At 40.5% G+C, this 20,498-nt stretch overlaps 1 protein-coding gene across 1 annotated transcript in view; it reads right to left on the reverse strand.

Annotated features, from left to right (window-relative positions):
- The window catches only part of BRINP2 (BMP/retinoic acid inducible neural specific 2), a 364,502-nt gene that overhangs the window by 213,472 nt on the left and 130,532 nt on the right, over positions 1-20,498 (reverse strand). Inside the window, exon 4 of the mRNA XM_069737795.1 lies at positions 17,722-17,903. Coding sequence (XP_069593896.1) covers positions 17,722-17,903 — 182 coding nt within the window. The remainder of the gene's footprint in view (positions 1-17,721; positions 17,904-20,498) is intronic.

A 20,498-nucleotide genomic window follows, 5' to 3' on the forward strand; every position in this document is an offset into this window, starting at 1 on the left:
GGAGGAGAGGAGACATGACTGAGATGCACAGAGAAATAGAATAGGAGACAACATAGACAGTAAAAAGGGAGCTTAAGGGATGGGATATTATTTATTCTTTTTTGGTTTTGTATTGTATCAATGGAACTTTCGCTAAATCAGTAGGAGCGTAATACCTTTGACAAAAATATCCTGCTTGATCTGTTGATCATGTGTGAATCTGACTCCTTAGGGAAAATATTTCAAGTGCTTCTACAAGGATTGCTGCAAACCTTTATGTGTTACTTGATCTATTCCTCTTTTTCAGGATCAGACGTCATTGATGCCGGTAGAGTATAGAGCGTGTAAGAACTGCGTCGGTGAGACATTTGCCTGTGGATGGCCAACGTACTGATATTTCTTATAATAACCACTCTGCAAATACTGTAACATCAACGTTCTCCCTTTTCCTAATATTCAGCATCACTGTTCATTAACAACTTCTGTCTTTGCATCATAGCCCCATTAACCCTGCTGTTCTGTTGGTCAAAAATGACCGACTTTGAACTTCAATATTCTTTAAAATATTCAAGATGCGGCTCTGAAACCCGTGGCCGACCGACCCATCCTCATTTAAGTCAATCAACCACAAGTTTCAGAACCGCATCTTGAACACCCCAAAAAATACCAAAGTTCAAAATAGGTCTCCCCAGACCGAACAGAACAGCAGGGTTAAAGCGCCAATAGGAATAAGCTGCAATACCACAAGTAGCCTATGAACAAAAGTGGCGCTGTTTTCAGGTAGAAAAAAAAAACTTTATTCTCAGACGATTTTTTTAGCTCGTTAATATTTACGTTAATTAGATGTGCTCATTGGTTACCTTTCACAATTTATACAATACGTTTTTTTGCCATTGCTATTTTTTCCTCCCCAAGATATTACACAAGGTAAAGGACAATAAAAAATAATGGCGGGTGCATAGACTAATCAATGCTTCCATTATACATCAAGGATAACATATGCCGGAGTTGGCCATGAAATTACAAAGTAACATAATTAGTGCCGCTAAAATGGCATATGCAAATCTGGTCTTTGGTAATTATGTCCCAGTGTATCTCTGCATGATCGTTACATGAGGTAAGGAGGAACATTCATCATATTGTCCAAGGCGGCATGTGTGATAACCGTGTTCTCTGCTCTTCTGAATCTCAGAAGTATTCTAGTCTGTAAGACTTAAAGGGGCTGTAATCAATCTGCACCTAGTTATAAAGGGAATGTCAGGATCCAGATTATTCTTTTGAACAATGGAAGAAAAGGCAGGTTTGATATCACCAAATATACAATGGTCTGGTCATAGACCCCTCTACAGCCTTACTGCTGCCCCCACAAGAACCACACTAATAGTAAAGAGTGGAATTGGGACAAGATTGAATTAGAAAGCTGCCCCCAATATCAAAGAAATGGGTGGACCATCTAATGTGTATGGGGTTCCTTCAATTTACTAGATGTCAGATGCTGGTGAGAAAAATAAGGATTGGTCTTCAGGATTTCAACACGGCTGATCATTTTGCTTTAAAAGAGAATAATTAACCCCATTCACGACCAGATATATTTTTGATTTTGCATTTTCATTTTTCGCTCCCCTTCTTCCCGGAGCCATAACTTTTTTATTTTTTGGTCAAAATGGCCATGTGAGGGCTTGACGAGTTGCACTCTTGAACAGCACCATTTATTTTAACATATCGGGTACTGGTGAAAGGGGAAAAAATTCCAAGTGCTGTGAAATTGCAAAAAAAAAAATTGCAATCCCACAGTTGTTGTTTTTTGTTTTACTATGTTCACTAAATGTTAAAACTGACCTGCCCTTATGATTCTCCAGGTCATTACGAGTTCATAGCCACTAAACATCTATAGGTTCTTTTGTATTTAAGTGGTAAAAAAAATTCCAAAGTTTGTTAAAAGAAAAAAAAAGTGACATTTTCCGATACCCATAGCGTCTACATTTTTCGTGATCTAGGGTTGGGTGAGGGCTTATTTTCTGCATGCCGAGCTGACATTTTTAATTATACCATTTTGGTGCAGATACGATCTTTTGATCGCCCGTTATTGCATTTCAATGCAATGTTGCGGCGACCCAAAAAAATGTAATTATGGCGTTTTGGCTCTTTCTCGTTACGCCGTTTAACGATGGGGTTATTTATTTTTTTAGATTGATAAATTGGGAGATTCTGAATGTGGCAATACCAAATATGTGTATGTTTGATTTTTTTTATTGTTTTATTTGGAATGGGGAGAAAGGGGGGTGATTTGAACTTTTATATTTTTTCCATTTTGTTTAATATTGTTAAAAACATTTTTGTTAACTTTTTGTATTCTTCTATAGTCTCCATGGGAGGCTAGAAGCTGCAGTTGTCCGATCGGCTCTGCTACATACAGGTGATGATCAGATCGCCTGTGTGCAGCAGAAATGCTCACTTGCTATGAGCGCCGACCACCGGGCTATGACAACCATAGGAGGTCTGCTGGAGACCTCTGGTTGTCATGCCAACCCATCGGTGACCCGCGAGCATGTGATGTGGTTACCGATGGGCAGGATTTCTGGTGCGCTTGCCTGAAGCGCAAGTTAAATGCCGCTGACAGTGATTCCACCTGCGGCTGTCTGAGGCACATGCCTAAGTTGAGCTGTATATATGTAGGGGTCATAGTCATGGTGGAATATCTGTATGCTGACAGCTATTTTTTCCATTTAACCCATTGCACATACATGCCCAGTGTTCCAAATGTAGGCAGGGATGTAAGCTACTACTACACACCCATGTCGACAACTTTTCTCCGGTGAGAACATAACAGTACAGCATGTATAGTACCCTATACACGCCAACTGCAGTACCCTATTAACTGGTATTAGCTACACTAATATGAGTAAATTTCAGTCATTATGTATAACACCTCCTAAAATCTCGACCTCTATGGCTACATTCCAACAATAAACTATTGGTGCGTTTTAGACACTGCTTATTTTTGTAGCGTAAAAACCACAGCATCTTACAGTTCCAAAAATGTGGATGGGATTTATAGACATCTCATGCCCACTGTGCTTCTTTTTAAAGCAACGTAAAGCGTAAAATGTTTCGAATTTGCAGCAAGAAGAGTTTTCTGTGCAGAATTTTGCCATAGATTTGCATTAGGTACGGAAATTCCACAGCTAAAAAAACGTTGGAAACGCATTAAAATGCATGTAATCCACACCTAACTATGTCAATAAAGTTAGTCAAAGCAAAATACCATAAATTTTCAAAAACAAAACAGTTTTATTTAAAGCATGACACACCAACAAGAAGCAAAAACATAAGTATCAAAAACTATATAAAAACACACGTTTAAAAAAATGCACACCAAAACATAATAAAAAACGGCAAGTAATCTAATTTAAAAAATAGGTGCAAAAATGGTGGAAAAATTCTGCAACATCAAAAACTCAACAAAAGCTCATCTTGGGAACGTAGCCTAATAATTTGAAAGGTGAAATAATCTGACATTATTACCAGAATTACCACATCTACATATACTAGAGATGAACAAATTTGTTTGAAGCACATTCAATTTGCCACAATTTTAAATAAATTGGATTCTCCAAAATTTGATTTTTTTTATTATTTGCCTCATGTGAATTTAGCAAAATAGTGACTGTCAATCTGTTATTTTGTTGAGTCGAAGAGAGTCAACCAAAAAATATTCATCATGCTGCTCACTGTTCCACGTCCCAACCAACTGTCTGGTACGCAACTCATCTTCTTCAGTTCTTGCATCATCTACATTCAGACAGGTGAGCGGAGGAGTTTTGTCACTCCTAGATTATTAAGGTTTGGGTTATAGAGAGATCCCCGAACATAAGAAACAACATTTCATTCACAACAAATGACTCCAATGTGAATCAAATTTCTTATCCAATTTTTGTGAGCTGCCAAATTCACTAATAAATACAAAACCAATAACTAAGCAAATTAAATTATCACCTGCTTCTCTATGTGTGTCTGAAAGTTCTGACATCTTGACATTGTATTTCGTGAATCCTACATATTTGGTAGCACAAGAAATTAGCGTGAAAGTAGAACGTAACACTGAGTCTACTGGGTCAACGACTATAGTCATCCCAATGAGTAATTTTCTACGCTTGCTTTCAGGGGTAGATCAATCCTTAATAGTCTAGATTTCATTTCTAAATCTCAGAGCTATATTTGGTCTGTCCGTGAATGTCTTCCAAGGTTTTACTGAGGCTTTGAAAACAAATCGCTCTCACCTAAAGCCCCAGCCAAACTTTATATTTCCACTAATGTACATATAATGATTGGAAGCATTTTATAGCCTATTGGGCAAAACAAATTGTCATCCCTTGAGAACCGTTGTTCTTACATCAGTTCAGCTCAATTGGTTGTCGGTTTGGAAGTTCTGCTCTGACGACAGATAACTTTAAGACATCTACCGATACTTTACTCTCTCATTTTACAGTAATTAGGAAAATTAATTAGACAGAGAAACCACAGTAAAAAGAAGTTGACTAATTCAATGATCAACAATTGGTTCGATAATCAGCTGAACGCTGCGAGTCCAGATACTGAAACCACCAGAAATCATCTGATATCACCAAAGTTGCCAGTATCCAAACTAGGCTGAACAAATTAAATGTATCAAGGTGGCTATTACAATGAATTTTGACATTGATGGGGCAACAATCCTGTTGAATGATGTAATTCATTGTAGAGCAGGTCTCAACTGGTTCCACTGTCCAGAACAGGGTGGAAATCCAGCAACTGAAACAAGTAGGACTGCACACAGTTATTCCAATGTAACAATAAGTGCAGATACTTTAGTGTCCTATTATATCAATGTTTCAGGTCTGAAAGTCATTTATCGTGCCAAAGATGAAGGGAAATGGGACCTAAGTCACCAAGTAGTAAAAAAAAAAAGATTACATGTGTAAAGCATCACTCTCCACTGTGTAGAGGCATAACAGCATATTATACAAAGTTGGCTGATTGAGACAACCTCTACAAGTTCCTATGCAACCAATTCCTAAAATAGGTTGCCACCACTAATGGCAGCCATTACATTACCCGTAAGGGTTCCTTACCAGTCTTCCACTGACTCGTACATGGTACACAATCATGTTCTGTTAAGAGTTGGGTGAAGGCACTACTACAGTGAATGTCATTGATGGTTGTCATCAAGTGTTCATTGACAATAAAAACCTAAAGTGGGTCATGGTATCCAGATTTAAAAAAATTTCAAAAATACATTCAAGAACTTAATTTTAGAAGACTTGAGGATCTCAATATTTTTTCTTTTTAGATAAATCCAGGAACCAGGGCACCAGATATCTTCATTTTAATAACTTAATTAGTAGAGAAAAATCATGTTTCGGCCATGCAGGACCTTTATCAAGCCATAACAAAAGAGAGCTATGGCTTGATAAAGGCCCTGCTCTTCCGAAACGTCATTTTTCTGTACTAGTAAAGTTTGCAAAAAGAGGACATTTGGTTCCTTGGTTCCTGAATTTTTACTGTACCTTGTGGAGGGTTACACCAAGTATGCACGGACTACAGAGTGGCGCATGGGACACATCAACTGTTAGTATAAGAATGAGAATGTGTTTTGTATCCATTCAACAACCATACATCTATGTTTCTGTGCTTGAAAATAGAAAGTGAGCTATTTTGTATTTTTATTTGATGGAAACATATTTCTTAATGGGGTCGCTGTCATGGTCGTACACGTTGACTACATGTACCCTACGTGACTAGATACTAGTTTCAGATCTTGCCTTCTAAGCCTCATAATAATTATGTACTGAAAAATAAACAGTTCCTAGAAAATAAAAGAGTAAGCTCTAAAGATGAGATATAGATGGATGAGTTTTGCTATGTGAGATGTATTAAAGTTATTTTAATGGGGTGCACAGGGAGTACAGATACCTAATTAAGGCGTCTGCTACACTTTGGCCAAAATGTTCTATACTTTTTATGACAAGAAATAAGAACAATTTAGAGAAAAAATAGCATTTATGTACCACAACATCCGGAGAGGCATATTTAATATGGTCAATTTAAAGTTATTCCACCATTGATCCCAAACTGAATATTGAGCTTCATTTTCCACAAGAGGTACAACCATTCATTTTATTTGTCTCTATTAAAAGCAATGGGTTGTTTTGGCATCATATGCCTTTTGCAATTTGTTGGATATACTGCCTCTTTTTTTTTTAGGAAAACAGCAGTTTGGGGGCATTTTTGAGAAATCTGTTACACTGCCCAAACACATTAATAATCTTTATTTTTTTTATATAGCGCTAACATATTCCGCAGCGCTTTACAGTTTGCACATATTATCATCACTGTCCCTGATGGGGCTCACAATCTAGAATCCCTATCAGTATGTCTTTGGAATGTGGGAGCAAACCGGAGTGCCCGGAGGAAACCCACACAAACACGGAGAGAACATACAAACTCTTTGCAGATGTTGTCCTGGGTGGGATTAGAACCCAGGACCCTAGCGCTGCAAGGCTGCAGTGCTAACCACTGCGCCACCGTGCTGCCCACATTAAGTGAAAGTCTGGCTAAACTAGCAAACTTAACAAGAACTAAGTTGACAATCGAATGAGTATAGCAGTGTACTTAACCTATATGTGCAACAGTATGAGTAACTTGCCTCATTGCTATGTAAATTGTATGGAAACCTTAAACGAAAACCTGTCAGGTCTCCCACGGTCTCCAACCCAGCAGCAGCTATATATACAATATATCACATTCTGTTCCTAGCCAGCCCTTTATAATGTTAGTCACTTAAATCCATGTTTAAAAAAGTATTTATAAGCTGTGTCTTTCTTATGCTATAACTAGGCCTTTGACTAATCGAGGGGGCGTTAGTTTCCCCTGACTAGTCACTCCTCTCCGCGTGTTATCACGCCCCTCATGATTTGCCAGAGCCGGCGTCATCGCCAGCTCTTTGCAAACCTCACACATGCACGTGGCTCTATTTGTCAGTGTCAGTGCGCCTCCCAAGAATCACAACTTACTACATTCCGATGCAAATTTGTATTAGATCAATGGGGTCTCACCACTGAAAACAAGACCATTCATGGTACATGGATTCCTGCATACCTGGCTTGACTGGAATAGTGGTCATGGATGCTCGGTGCTTGCATTTAAAGTCAATGGGACAGACGGAGATAGTCGAGCGCTGTGCAAAAAAAATTGTCAAGAAAACTCAACACTTACATGGGTTGTCCACTACTTGGACAACCCCTGCTCAATCACCATGTAAAATTATAACAGCTATAATCACCTCCGGTGTGGGCTGTTACAGCGGAGTCAGCATTGGCTCTCCCGTGGCGTGCGTGACATTTTTATGTAATTAGTGGCCGCTCCTCTGTCACCTCCTTACGATGTAGCTGTCATCCGGAGAGCAGCGACAGCTCTCAGTTCTCCTGGGTGTCATTTTTGTCTGAAGGAAGTCACAGTGAAGCAGCCACTGATTTACTGTGGAATGATAACCGTGGGCACAACTAAGTATTGTGGTGCTCAAGTAGGTGCCCAAACCATATAATATTAGAAGATAAACTTGGTACACACGTTGTGAGATGCAGTGAAAAATTTTTTAATTAAGGAGAGTACGGGACAAGCGGTGGATGCCGTGTCCGATACGGGTTCCTCCTTTTGTGCCGGTCTAGGTTTCACCTACAAGCGGCTTTGCATTACGGATGGGGTTTAATCCCTCATGACCCATTACACGACTTAAGCTCTATGAGAGGTACATTGATGAAGGTCAAACTGTGACCGAAACGTCTACTGTATGTGCTCTCCTTAATTAAAAAAAAATTTCACTGCATCTCACAACGTGTGTGCCAAGTTTATCTTCTAATACTGATTTACTGTGGGGCTCATGTGACATAAGAAAGTTTCACGAACCCTGGGAGAGCGGGCTCCATCACCACTGGAACGGCGCCAGCACTGGAGGTGAGTACAGCTGCTATTATTTTACATGTGGAAACTATGATGATTGAGAAAGGTTACCCGAATAGTGGACAACCCCTGTAACACAACAAAAAACATTGAATTTGTATAGTTATTCGTAGATGTTGAGTTAAACTTTTCTGCATCAGAACATTTTTATGAATCATGAAAAATTACTACATTGGTATCATGCAGTTTTTGAAGCACACTGAAAATTTTAAAAAGTCACAATTTGCACCACACAACTTATAAAAAGCTGTGCAACATTTTACATTTCTGCATCATGCACACAAGTATTTCAAAAAGTGGAGGTGTTTCCCTTAACTTTTAGAAAGTTTAATTAAGCTTTGCTACAGAAAGTGTGGCAAATTTTGGTGAAAATCTACAACTGGTCTAAGAAGATGTCGATTTCATTTTCTGACCTTAGGATAGTCTAAAACTGAGACCATTTGCAGTTTAGTTTACTCCAAAAACTACTTAATACAATTGGGCCAGGGTATAGTGAAACATTTGTTTAGACACCCGACTGAAATTACCGTAAAAATTGTCTTTGACGAGAGTAGTACGCTCAGAGCATATGGATGATATACAGTTAGGGCCAGAAATATTTGGACAGTGACACAAGTTTTGTTATTTTAGCTGTTTACAAAAACATGTTCAGAAATACAATTGTATATATAATATGGGCTGAAAGTGCACACTCCCAGCTGCAATGTGATAGTTTCCACATCCAAATCGGAGAAAGGGTTTAGGAATCATAGCTCTGTAATGCATAGCGTCCTCTTTTTCAAGGGACCAAAAGTAATTGGACAATGGACTCTAAGGGCTGCAATTAACTCTGAAGGCGTCTCCCTCGTTAACCTGTAATCAATGAAGTAGTTAAAAGGTCAGGGGTGGATTCCAGGTGTGTGGTTTTGCATTTGGAAGCTGTTGCTGTGAGCAGACAACATGCGGTCAAAGGAACTCTCAATTGAGGTGAAGCAGAACATCCTGAGGCTGAAAAAAAAGAAAAAATCCATCAGAGAGATAGCAGACATGCTTGGAGTAGCAAAATCAACAGTTGGGTACATTCTGAGAAAAAAGGAATTGACTGGTGAGCTTGGGAACTCAAAAAGGCCTGGGCGTCCACGGATGACAACAGTGGTGGATGATCGCCGCATACTTAATTTGGTGAAGAAGAACCCGTTCACAACATCAACTGAAGTCCAGAACACTCTCAGTGAAGTAGGTGTATCTGTCTCTAAGTCAACAGTAAAGAGAAGACTCCATGACAGTAAATACAAAGGGTTCACATCTAGATGCAAACCATTCATCAATACCAAAAATAGACAGGCCAGAGTTAAATTTGCAGAAAAACACCTCAAGAAGCCAGCTCAGTTCTGGAAAAGTATTCTATGGACAGATGAGACAAAGATCAACCTGTACCAGAATGATGGGAAGAAAAAAGTTTGGAGAAGAAAGGGAACGGCACATGATCCAAGGCACACCACATCCTCTGTAAAACATGGTGGAGGCAACGTGATGGCATGGGCATGCATGGCTTTCAATGGCACTGGGTCACTTGTGTTTATTGATGACATAAGAGCAGACAAGAGTAGCCGGATGAATTCTGAAGTGTACCGGGATATACTTTCAGCCCAGATTCAGCCAAATGCTGCAAAGTTGATTGGACGGCGCTTCATAGTACAGATGGACAATGACCCCAAGCATACATCCAAAGCTACCCAGGAGTTCATGAGTGCCAAAAAGTGGAACATTCTGCAATGGCCAAGTCAATCTCCAGATCTAAACCCAATTGAGCATGCATTTCACTTGCTCAAATCCAGACTTAAGACGGAAAGACCCACAAACAAGCAAGACCTGAAGGCTGCGGCTGTAAAGGCCTGGCAAAGCATTAAGAAGGAGGAAACCCAGCGTTTGGTGATGTCCATGGGTTCCAGACTTAAGGCAGTGATTGCCTCCAAAGGATTTGCAACAAAATATTGAAAATAAAAATATTTTGTTTGGGTTATGTTTATTTGTCCAATTACTTTTGACCTCCTAAAATGTGGAGTGTTTGTAAAGAAATGTGTTCAATTCCTACATTTTCTATCAGATATTTTTGTTCAACCCTTTAAATTAAACGTTACAATCTGCACTTGAATTCTGTTGTAGAGGTTTCATTTCAAATCCAATGTGGTGGCATGCAGAGCCCAACTCGCGAAATTTGTGTCACTGTCCAAATATTTCTGGCCCTAACTGTAGATATGAAAAACTGGTCCACATCGAGGGTGGTCTTCTGAAATAAGTGATCTTCATGAATATTAATGCATGTATAATTAATTTGCAGCTAATTAATTGTTTGTTTTTTTCTTTCGTGCTTGTAAATATTGGAGCTATTCCATGCGAAATCCAAGGTTGAGTGGTCATATTGTAAAGCCTAAATTGTTGGTTTCTCAAATGCCAGCTTATAGAAGTGCATTTGCCACAAGAGACCATTCTTCATGAAGTCCTGGACCTGTCGTACTAATCATAAGCCAGGTGGTGATATCATTAGCTTCCAACAACATCTGTTGTGAGGTTTGTGCGGGACCCAGCAATCAAACACCCATGTGCGTCAGGTTAGATTCTAATAAAGGATCTACATGGACCACACAATATTCCAAACAACATATTGTAAACCACTAATCATTTAACCACGAGGATGTGCGACAAGTGCGGTAAGAGAGAAATTGCAGAAAATTGAAACTATAAAAAAAAAATCTGAAGTAGCTCATTTTCGGAACAGAAGGGAACTGGCTGCCTTTTAATGAGTGGCAAGTTCATTAACGGGGCCAATGTTCCATTAATAATGTCGCTGCAGCAGCTTTTCCCTTTGCTGATACACTGCTCCATTAACCCATTCTACTCGCAATAGAAAGTCAACTCTGCTCCATTAACTTTTTCATACATAAGCAAACCAAAGGAAATCTCCTGAAATATCATTGTGGCAAAATAAATATTTTTGTTGGTTGCTGCACCCATTAATAGCAAAACTGCTTGGCAAAAGGCGGCTCTTAAAGGGCAAAACTCAATCAAATGGTGTTTGTGATTTGGTGCGTTAGGGCTCCATGCAACAAGATCACATACTGTAGCATGCAGAGGACTGGTTAATATATATATTTTTTACCAGACCTAAATGCTGATGGTCTCCTGAGGTTGCATTTTTTATTTTGTTCCCATACCTCTCGATTTCTGAGATATGGTCCCCTCTTCCCTGTATATGAATCTATGATTGTTAGCCAAGGGGCATGTTCCTTTCAAAGACTCACACAGAAAAGTGTTGAAAACCCCACCCCCTTGACTAATAAGACTAGATTTACATAAGGGAAACTGAGCAGTGCAAAAGGGGTTTTACATGAGAATGAAGGGCATAGAAACATAGACTGATGTCCATGATGTTCATAATGGCTACTAAAATTGGGATTCGCATTACATGCCAAAGAGACCATCAAGCCCATATATTCTAGAAAGTAGGGGTGGTCTGAAAATCCCCTGATCATAGCCTTTACCAATGTCCTTAACATTTTATTTGTTATATGACATATCATAAGATCATTTTAAGGGCATTAAATCTTCTTTAAAGGGAATCTGTCAGTAGGTATTTACTATATAATCCCAGGACAGTATGAAATAGAGGCTGACACACCGATTTCAGGGATGTGTCACTTATGAGGCTGTGTGTTGTTGTTTCCATACAATGAAGGTTTTTTCAAAAACAGATTAACACTGTCCGTACTGATGCTCATGAGAGCCCTGGTCTGACCACGCCCCCTCCTCTGATAAGCAGCTCACTGTCAATAGACAATGTACATAGAAAGGTGTGGGAAGGGTCAGCTTTCTGATGTCTGTTACATGCTACATCTAAAAACTTTGATTGTGTCACAACTGCTGCACCCAGTAAACTAAATGGTACAATTCTGGAATTGAGCTCTCTTTCCCTACTTTACACTTCTCGCAGATGAGGTAGCAAAAAACCTGGTGACAGATTCCCTTTAAAACTGAGACTGGTGATTTAATTTGGCCAATCTGTATTGATCTTGGACTTTACCACTATATGGACACATTGGGTGAATTAATATGACGTTGTTAATGTTTCTATTTGAGTAAATAATTAGCTAATCAAATGGTCCATAATATTTTAAAGACTGGATTATGGATTAAGCAAGGCAGGCAAATGGAACATTTCTCAGCTCTAATGTATAGGCCTAATGGATTACTTCCAGAAAAACAACCATGACTATTATTTTTAGACCTGTTCACCCAATGTTCCATGAAAGATATTCTGCAGCTATCAAGCTATCATCTACTTGCACAGAAGGTAAACATCATGTTTTGTGATGCCACCAATAAACAAGAGTAGATTTATAGTACAGTAATCTCAAGATATGTTGAGAATACAAGTTCTTAAAGGTACCGTCACACTAAGCGACGCTGCAGCGATACCGACAACGATCCGGATCGCTACAGCGTCGCTGTTTGGTCGCTGGAGAGCTGTCACGCAGACAGCTCTCCAGAGACCAACGATGCCGGTAACCAGGGTAAACATCGGGTTACTTATCGCAGGGCCGCGCTTAGTAACCCGATGTTTACCCTGGTTACCATCGTTAAAGTAAAAAAAACAACCACTACATACTTACCTTCCGCTGTCTGTCCCCGGTGCTGTGCTTTCCTGCACTCACTGTGAGCACAGCGGCCGGAAAGCAGAGCGGTGAAGTCACCGCTCTGCTTTCCGGCTGGCCGGTGCTCACAGCCAGTGCAGAGAAGCACAGCGCCGAGGACAGACAGCGGTAGGTAAGTATGTAGTGGTTGTTTTTTTTACTTTAACGATGGTAACCAGGGTAAACATCGGGTTACTAAGCGCGGCCCTGCGCTTAGTAACCCGATGTTTACCCTGGTTACCAGCGAAGACATCGCTGAATCGGCGTCACACACGCCGATTCAGCGATGTCAGCGGGAGAGCCAGCGACGAAATAAAGTTCTGGACTTTCTTCCCCGACCAGCGACAGCACAGCAGGGGCCTGATCGCTGCTGCCTGTCACACTGGACGATATCGCTAGCCAGGACGCTGCAACGTCACGGATCGCTAGCGATATCGTCCAGTGTGACGGGGCCTTAAGACAATTTCAACTATTTCAGTGAAACAGGCTTTAATCAGGTTTGTAGATCTAATCTTTCATCATAGTCTAAAAATGCTAAATAAAACAGCCCTCTGTCCATTCAGAATGGGTCACTTCTTGGCCAATCACAGGAGAAAGTGTCAGACATTCTAGGCGATATATCTGATGTTTAGGATCCTGTCATTTACTCCTATTTTAATGCAGATTAGCTCTCCTTCCAGAAGGAGGAAAGCTGTCTACGTAGTGCCAAATATGTAGCTACTCTGTACCATGACTAGTTATACCAGATGTAGCATGACTAGTGATATCAGCGGTAACATGACAAGTTATATCAGCTGTACCACGACTACTTATATCAGCTGTACCATGACTAGTTATACCATATGTAGCATGACTAGTGATATCAGCGGTAACATGACTAGTTATATCATCTGTACCATGACTACTTATATCAGCTGTACCATGACTAGTGATATCAGCGGTAACATGACTAGTTATATCAGCTGTACCATGACTACTTATATCAGCTGTACCATGACTAGTGATATCAGCTGTACTATGACTAGTTATACCAGATGTAGCATGACTAGTTATATCAGCGGTAACATGACTAGTTATATCATCTGTACCATGACTACTTATATCAGCTGTACCACGACTAGTTATATCAGCTGTACCATGACTAGTTATACCATATGTAGCATGACTAGTTATATCAGCTGTACCACAACTAGTTATATCATCTGTACCATGACTAGAAATATCAGCTGTACCACGACTAGTTATATCAGCTGTACCATGACTAGTTATATCAGCTGTGCCATGACTAGTTATATCAGCTGTACCACGACTAGTTATATCAGCTGTACCATGACTAGTTATATCAGCTGTACCATGACTAGTTATATCAGCTGTACCATGACTAGTTATACCAGATGTAGCATGACTAATTATACCAGATTTAACATGACTAGTTATATCAGCTGTACCACAACTAGTTATATCGGCTGTACCATGGCTAGTTATACCAGATGTAGCATGACTAGTTATATCAGCAGTAACATGACTAGTTATATCAGTGGTAACATGACTAGTTATATTAGCGGTAACATGACTAGTTATATCAGCGGTAAAATGACTAGTTATATTAGCGGTAACATGACTAGTTATATCAGCGGTAAAATGACTAGTTATATCAGCGGTAACATGACTAGTTATATCAATGGTAACATGACTAGTTAAATCAGCGGTAACATGACTAGTTATATCAATGGTAACATGACTAGTTATATTAGCGGTAACATGACTAGTTATATCAGCGGTAACATGACTAGTTATATCAGCTGTAACATGACTAGTTATATCAATGGTAACATGACTAGTTATATTAGCGGTAACATGACTAGTTATATCAGCGGTAACATGACTAGTTATATCAGCGGTAACATGACTAGTTATATCAGCGGTAACATGACTAGTTATATCAGCGGTAACATGACTAGTTATATCAGCGGTAACATGACTAGTTATATCAATGGTAACATGACTAGTTATATTAGCGGTAACATGACTAGTTATATCAGCGGTAACATGACTAGTTATATCAGCGGTAACATGACTAGTTATATCAGCGGTAACATGACTAGTTATATCAGCTGTAACATGACTAGTTATATCAATGGTAACATGACTAGTTATATTAGCGGTAACATGACTAGTTATATCAGCGGTAACATGACTAGTTATATCAGCGGTAACATGACTAGTTATATCAGCGGTAACATGACTAGTTATATCAGCGGTAACATGACTAGTTATATCAGCGGTAACATGATATAGTTATATCAGCTCTACCATGACTAGTTATATCAGCGGTAACATGACTAGTTATATTGGCTGTACCAATTGACAACTACATTGTAAGTTAATTTTCATCCCAATAAACAGCTTTGAAACATATATAGGAATATCGGCGACCATCATCTCTGGTTTGAATGAGATCTGCAGTCATGTTTTAAAATGTAAGTAAACATTTATTTTTTTATTTGGTAACCCATGTAAATGTGTGTTTTGTGTAGTGTGTGTTAATGTATGTATTGATCGCCATCTTCCCCAGTTTCCAGCATCAATGCAGTCTTCTTCTCACTCACGTGATGGCTATTGCGACTATTGGGATCACACTGGGAGCAAGTTGTAAGCCAGAAGTTACTGTTACAATATAAGCCTATGGAGTGTCAGTACAAGGCTTCACAGACTTAGGGATGGACATATCAGTGGTGCAACTTGTGAGACCACACAGGGCCCCGAGGGGTAAGGAGGCCACACAGGGCCCCAAGGGGTAAGGAGGCCACACAGGGCCCCAAGGGGTAAGGAGGCCACACAGGGCCCCAAGGGGTAAGGAGGCCACACAGGGCCCCAAGGGGTAAGGAGGCCACACAGGGCCCCAAGGGGTAAGGAGGCCACACAGGGCCCCAAGGGGTAAGGAGGCCACACAGGGCCCCAAGGGGTAAGGAGGCCACACAGGGCCCCAAGGGGTAAGGAGGCCACACAGGGCCCCAAGGGGTAAGGAGGCCACACAGGGCCCCAAGGGGTAAGGAGGCCACACAGGGCCCCAAGGGGTAAGGAGGCCACACAGGGCCCCAAGGGGTAAGGAGGCCACACAGGGCCCCAAGGGGTAAGGAGGCCACACAGGGCCCCAAGGGGTAAGGAGGCCGCACGCACCTTCAAAGCAGATGGAATTGTGCATTACAATGAGCCATTTGGCTGCAAAGGGCCCGTATGTTGTTCCTGCACAGGGGCATCTTCTCTCTGTGTCTACCCGGGCATAAACTTACAGTATAAAAGCGACTCAAAAATCACACATAAACCCCAGTACGATCCAGCGAGTCAGAATAGACATCACTAGAGTGAGAAGAGCACCAGAGCGGTGCTGGAAAACAGGAAGACGGAGATCGATAAGTATATTAACATGCCTACACTACACTACACATACATTTACACAGATTTAGTGAATAAAAAATGTTTGGGAGTGCCTATTGAATTAACCTTCCAGTGTTGTAAAATTATGGATTCATCTTTTCATGTACAGTTCAGGTTTTTGTACAAGCTGCTTTTAACTGCTGCTCAGTCAAGATCCATATTCTTTTTGAGAACAGAGTAGTTAATTCCCTTGTCTGAATATAGGAGAGAAGTACAGGAAGGCTCAGAGAAGAGAAGGCTCATACTCTGATTGTTTGCATATAGTGTATTGATCTTGCTGTGTAGCAATTGAAAGCAACTTCTAAAGAACCATGAGCTGGCTGTATGAAACAGACAACAATATAATTAAATGGAGTATCTGATGAAGAAATCTGTCTTTGCATTGCCACCTATGTAGCTATCTTCTAAGCACTATGCTGCAGTGTTGTTTCACATGGCTGGTTATTGCTTCTTTAGAGCTGCTTTCAACTGCTGCTTAGACAAGATCTATTCTATATTTGTTAACAGAGTAGGAAATTCCCCTGTCTAATTACTTTGCAAAGAGAGTAACGTAATTCCTCTGGCTGAGTACAGGAGGGGAGTGCAGAGAGAAGGGAATTCCATACTCTGAGTGTAGTAATAGATCTTGCTGAGCAGCAGTTGAAAGCTGCTTCTAAAGAAGCCATATGAAACAGCATTGCAGCATAATGTTTGCGGTTACGACAATTTGCTGGAGCCTAGGACAATTACTAATCATAAAAGAAATAACCTTTTTATATACTGTAAATGTCTATTATTAAATAAAATATTCCTTAACGAGAATCTGTCACCACATTTGACCTATCTAAACTATTAATATGGGGACTTTGAAGGTCTTATTTGTATTGATCGTCTATACTGATAAATGTATTGGATACGTTCTGATTAATACGAGGTCTTTACAGAAATTATTGACTCCTGAATTATTTAGTCGATAGACTAAGATAAGATTGTGCATTCATTACCTTGCAAATACTAAATTTCAAATTGGTCCCCTATGGGCTTTTTAGGATTCACAACATAGCAGAGAATGGATCACTGCGGCATGCTGTCAAAGACGGATATTACTAGGGGGAAATCTATGTCCAACATCTCTTCGTTCAATTTCAGTTGATGCAAATCTAAAGTGTTTGTCTCACATGACATGAAGCCTTATGTTATCTCTCATTATGCCCCCAGGCAACCAAAAATAGCTAGTTAGCCCTGCAAGAACGAAGGAAACACCTAAACGTGTTATGTATGTGGATGGCAGAGATGGCAAGCACTTTTACAATCATCAGATCCAGAGAATATTGCATTTCATTACATTAACTTCCTGATTCTATCTAAAAACATTGTCAAGGGATTGCCTTGGATAATGAACTTCCTTCAGATAATCAACCAAAGGCAATTTTCCTACCGCCAAACCCAAGGAGATCAAACAACTTTCCATTGACAGGACTGTCTGATCCAGTCTTGTAAATCCTTAGTTCGCTACATTCTGGGAATTATACACTTACCCTACAAAGCATATCTTAATGAAACTCTAAGATGCAACTCGGGCCTCCACTCGTGGCAGAGGTGTTAATCACCACTATCGTACGGGAGGCTAGCGCTTCATTAACCTCTGCTCTTGTACCTTAATGGCTCCCGTGGTGATCTGAATATGGTGCAGCTGCCTTAGCGCACTCTCCCGGTCCATGAAATATGAAGCTGCCAGCTGGTGTAGAGTATCCAACGTGGGGGCTGATGTGTTCCCACGCACTCCGGCTTCTCGCTTCAGCCTTCCCTTATCCACAAACATAGTGAGCGACTCTTCACCTGAGAATCGAAGAAAATATAGAAGTAATTGAAAAACAGTTAGCCATATTGTTACAATTACATGTTACGTATTTTGAAATTATATTCTGCCCAAAACAGAACAAAAAAAAAATTACACGGACTAAGTATCGAGATGAACAAACACTTACTGTAGAGACCCCTACTTGCAAAGAATGGATAAAAGAATCCAACCAAATCGGTATATGCGAGAAAATTAGACTTTCAGGATCTAAAAACCTAAAGACTCTAAACGCATGGATAGCCTGGTTGAACGCCTCAGAGGATCACCAAATAAGCACAACCGGTAATCCTTAATTTCTGTCTCCCTACAAATTTCTTTTGTCATTCCCTTTTTCTCTTTTTTCCTTACATATAGTCTGTTCTGTAATGTTGATGCCTTGATTTGAGTTTGCATTTCAAAAACCTGACCTGCACATCCAAACATAGACTAAGTGTGAACAGGTGCTGAACCTAGAGTTGCCAACTCGTATATAGTTAAGTAAATAAGGCAGCACACTGCAGCGCTAGAACATGCAAACTTGAAAACACGAAATTTGAACTGCATTACTGCACTAGAAATATGAAAAATGAGAGCTTTTAGCGCATAAAAATGGCCAATTTTATGTGTACCTGGTAGCCCCTTTACGGCATCTCTCTTATACCAGGTCCTACGCTTGCCTTACCTCGCTGAGAATAAACGTCTCCATCTGAATGGGTACACGTGAAACCTCTTCTTAGACTAAAATTCTCTCTCTCTGTGGAGGGGTATTGGACCTGCTGTAATTAAAACACCTGAAGCTAGCCATATACGAGTTGGCGACTCTAGGTTCAGCACCTGTTCACACTGAGTTTATGTTTGGATGTGCAGGTCAGGTTTTTGAAATGTATTCTCTAGCCTTCTGATCGTGCACTCCGCCTCCTAGCTTCAGGTGTTTTAATTACAGCAGGTCCAATACCCCTCCACAGAGAGAGAGAATTTTAGTCTAAGAAGAGATTTCACATGTACCCATTCAGATGGAGACGTTTATTCTCAGCGAGGTAAGGCAAGCGTAGGACCTGGTATAAGAGAGATGCCATAAAGGGGCTACCAGGTACACATAAAATTTGCCATTTTTATGCACTAAAAGCTCTCATTTTTCATATTTCTAGTGCAGTAATGCAGTTCAAATTTCGTGTTTTCAAGTTTGCATGTTGTAGCGCTGCAGTGTGCTGCCTTATTTGATTTGAGTTTGATCTCCCAAATTGCTTAGTTAGACTGGTTTCACATTTGCGTTTTTTGCCGCTGCATTTTAACGCATATAAACGCATGCGTTTTTTTTTCTTCCTATATTTAACATTAAAAACGCATGCATTTTTTTTGTACACGTTTGGCCGCGTTTGATGACGCATGCGTCGTTTTGATGCTTGCGTTTTGGTGCGGAAATGCAACATGTAGTAATTTCTACATGCGTTTGATTGCATCAAAGAAACGTATTGCTGTCTATGTAAACACATGCGTTTTTAAGCACATGCGTTTGGTTGTGTTTTTGAACGCATGCGTTTTAATAGAGAAAAACAAGTCTAGACACTGATAAGCCACCCCCCACCATCAAGGTGATAAAGGGATCCAAACCCTAACCCTAACCCTAGCCCTAACCTGTTATGACCTGGTGGTCAGGACAATAATGGACCTGGTGGTTAAGAGCACACGGAATGACCTGATAGTTACTGATAATAAAGGACGAGCTCTGGGACGTGGGAACTCTGCTGACCACAATCCCTAATCCTATCAAACACACTAGAAATAGCCGTGGATTGCGCCTAACGCTCCCTATGCAACTCGGCACAGCCTAAGGAACTAGCTAGCCCTGAAGATAGAAAAATAAAGCCTACCTTGCCTCAGAGAAATTCCCCAAAGGAAAAGGCAGCCCCCCACATATAATGACTGTGAGTAAAGATGAAAATACAAACACAGAGATGAAATAGATTTAGCAAAGTGAGGCCCGACTTACTGAACAGACCGAGGATAGGAAAGGTTACTTTGCGGTCAGCACAAAAACCTACAAAAAGACCACGCAGAGGGCGCAAAAAGACCCTCCGCACCGACTCACGGTGCGGAGGCGCTCCCTCTGCGTCCCAGAGCTTCCAGCAAGCAAGACAACAATAAAAATAGCAAGCTGGACAGAAAAATAGCAAACCAAAGAAATGCAAGCTGGAACTTAGCTTCTGCTGGGAAGACAGGTCACAAGAACGATCCAGGAGTGAACTAGACCAATACTGGAACATTGACAGGTGGCATGGAGCAAAGATCTAAGTGGAGTTAAATAGAGCAGCCAGCTAACGAATTAACCTCGTCACCTGTGGAAGGAAACTCAGAAACACCCACCAGAGGAAGTCCATGGACAGAACCAGCCGAAGTACCATTCATGACCACAGGAGGGAGCCCGACAACAGAATTCACAACACTAACCCTACCCCTAACCCTACCCCTAACCCTAACCCTACCCCTAACCCTACCCTTACCCCTAACCCAAGCCCTAACCCTAGCCCTAACCATAATGGGAAAATGGAAATAAATACAATTTCTCATCATGCGTACCAAAAACGCATATGCAG

This window comes from Ranitomeya imitator, chromosome 8 (genome assembly GCF_032444005.1).
Source record: "Ranitomeya imitator isolate aRanImi1 chromosome 8, aRanImi1.pri, whole genome shotgun sequence".
In the NCBI taxonomy this organism is placed as follows: domain Eukaryota; kingdom Metazoa; phylum Chordata; class Amphibia; order Anura; family Dendrobatidae; genus Ranitomeya; species Ranitomeya imitator.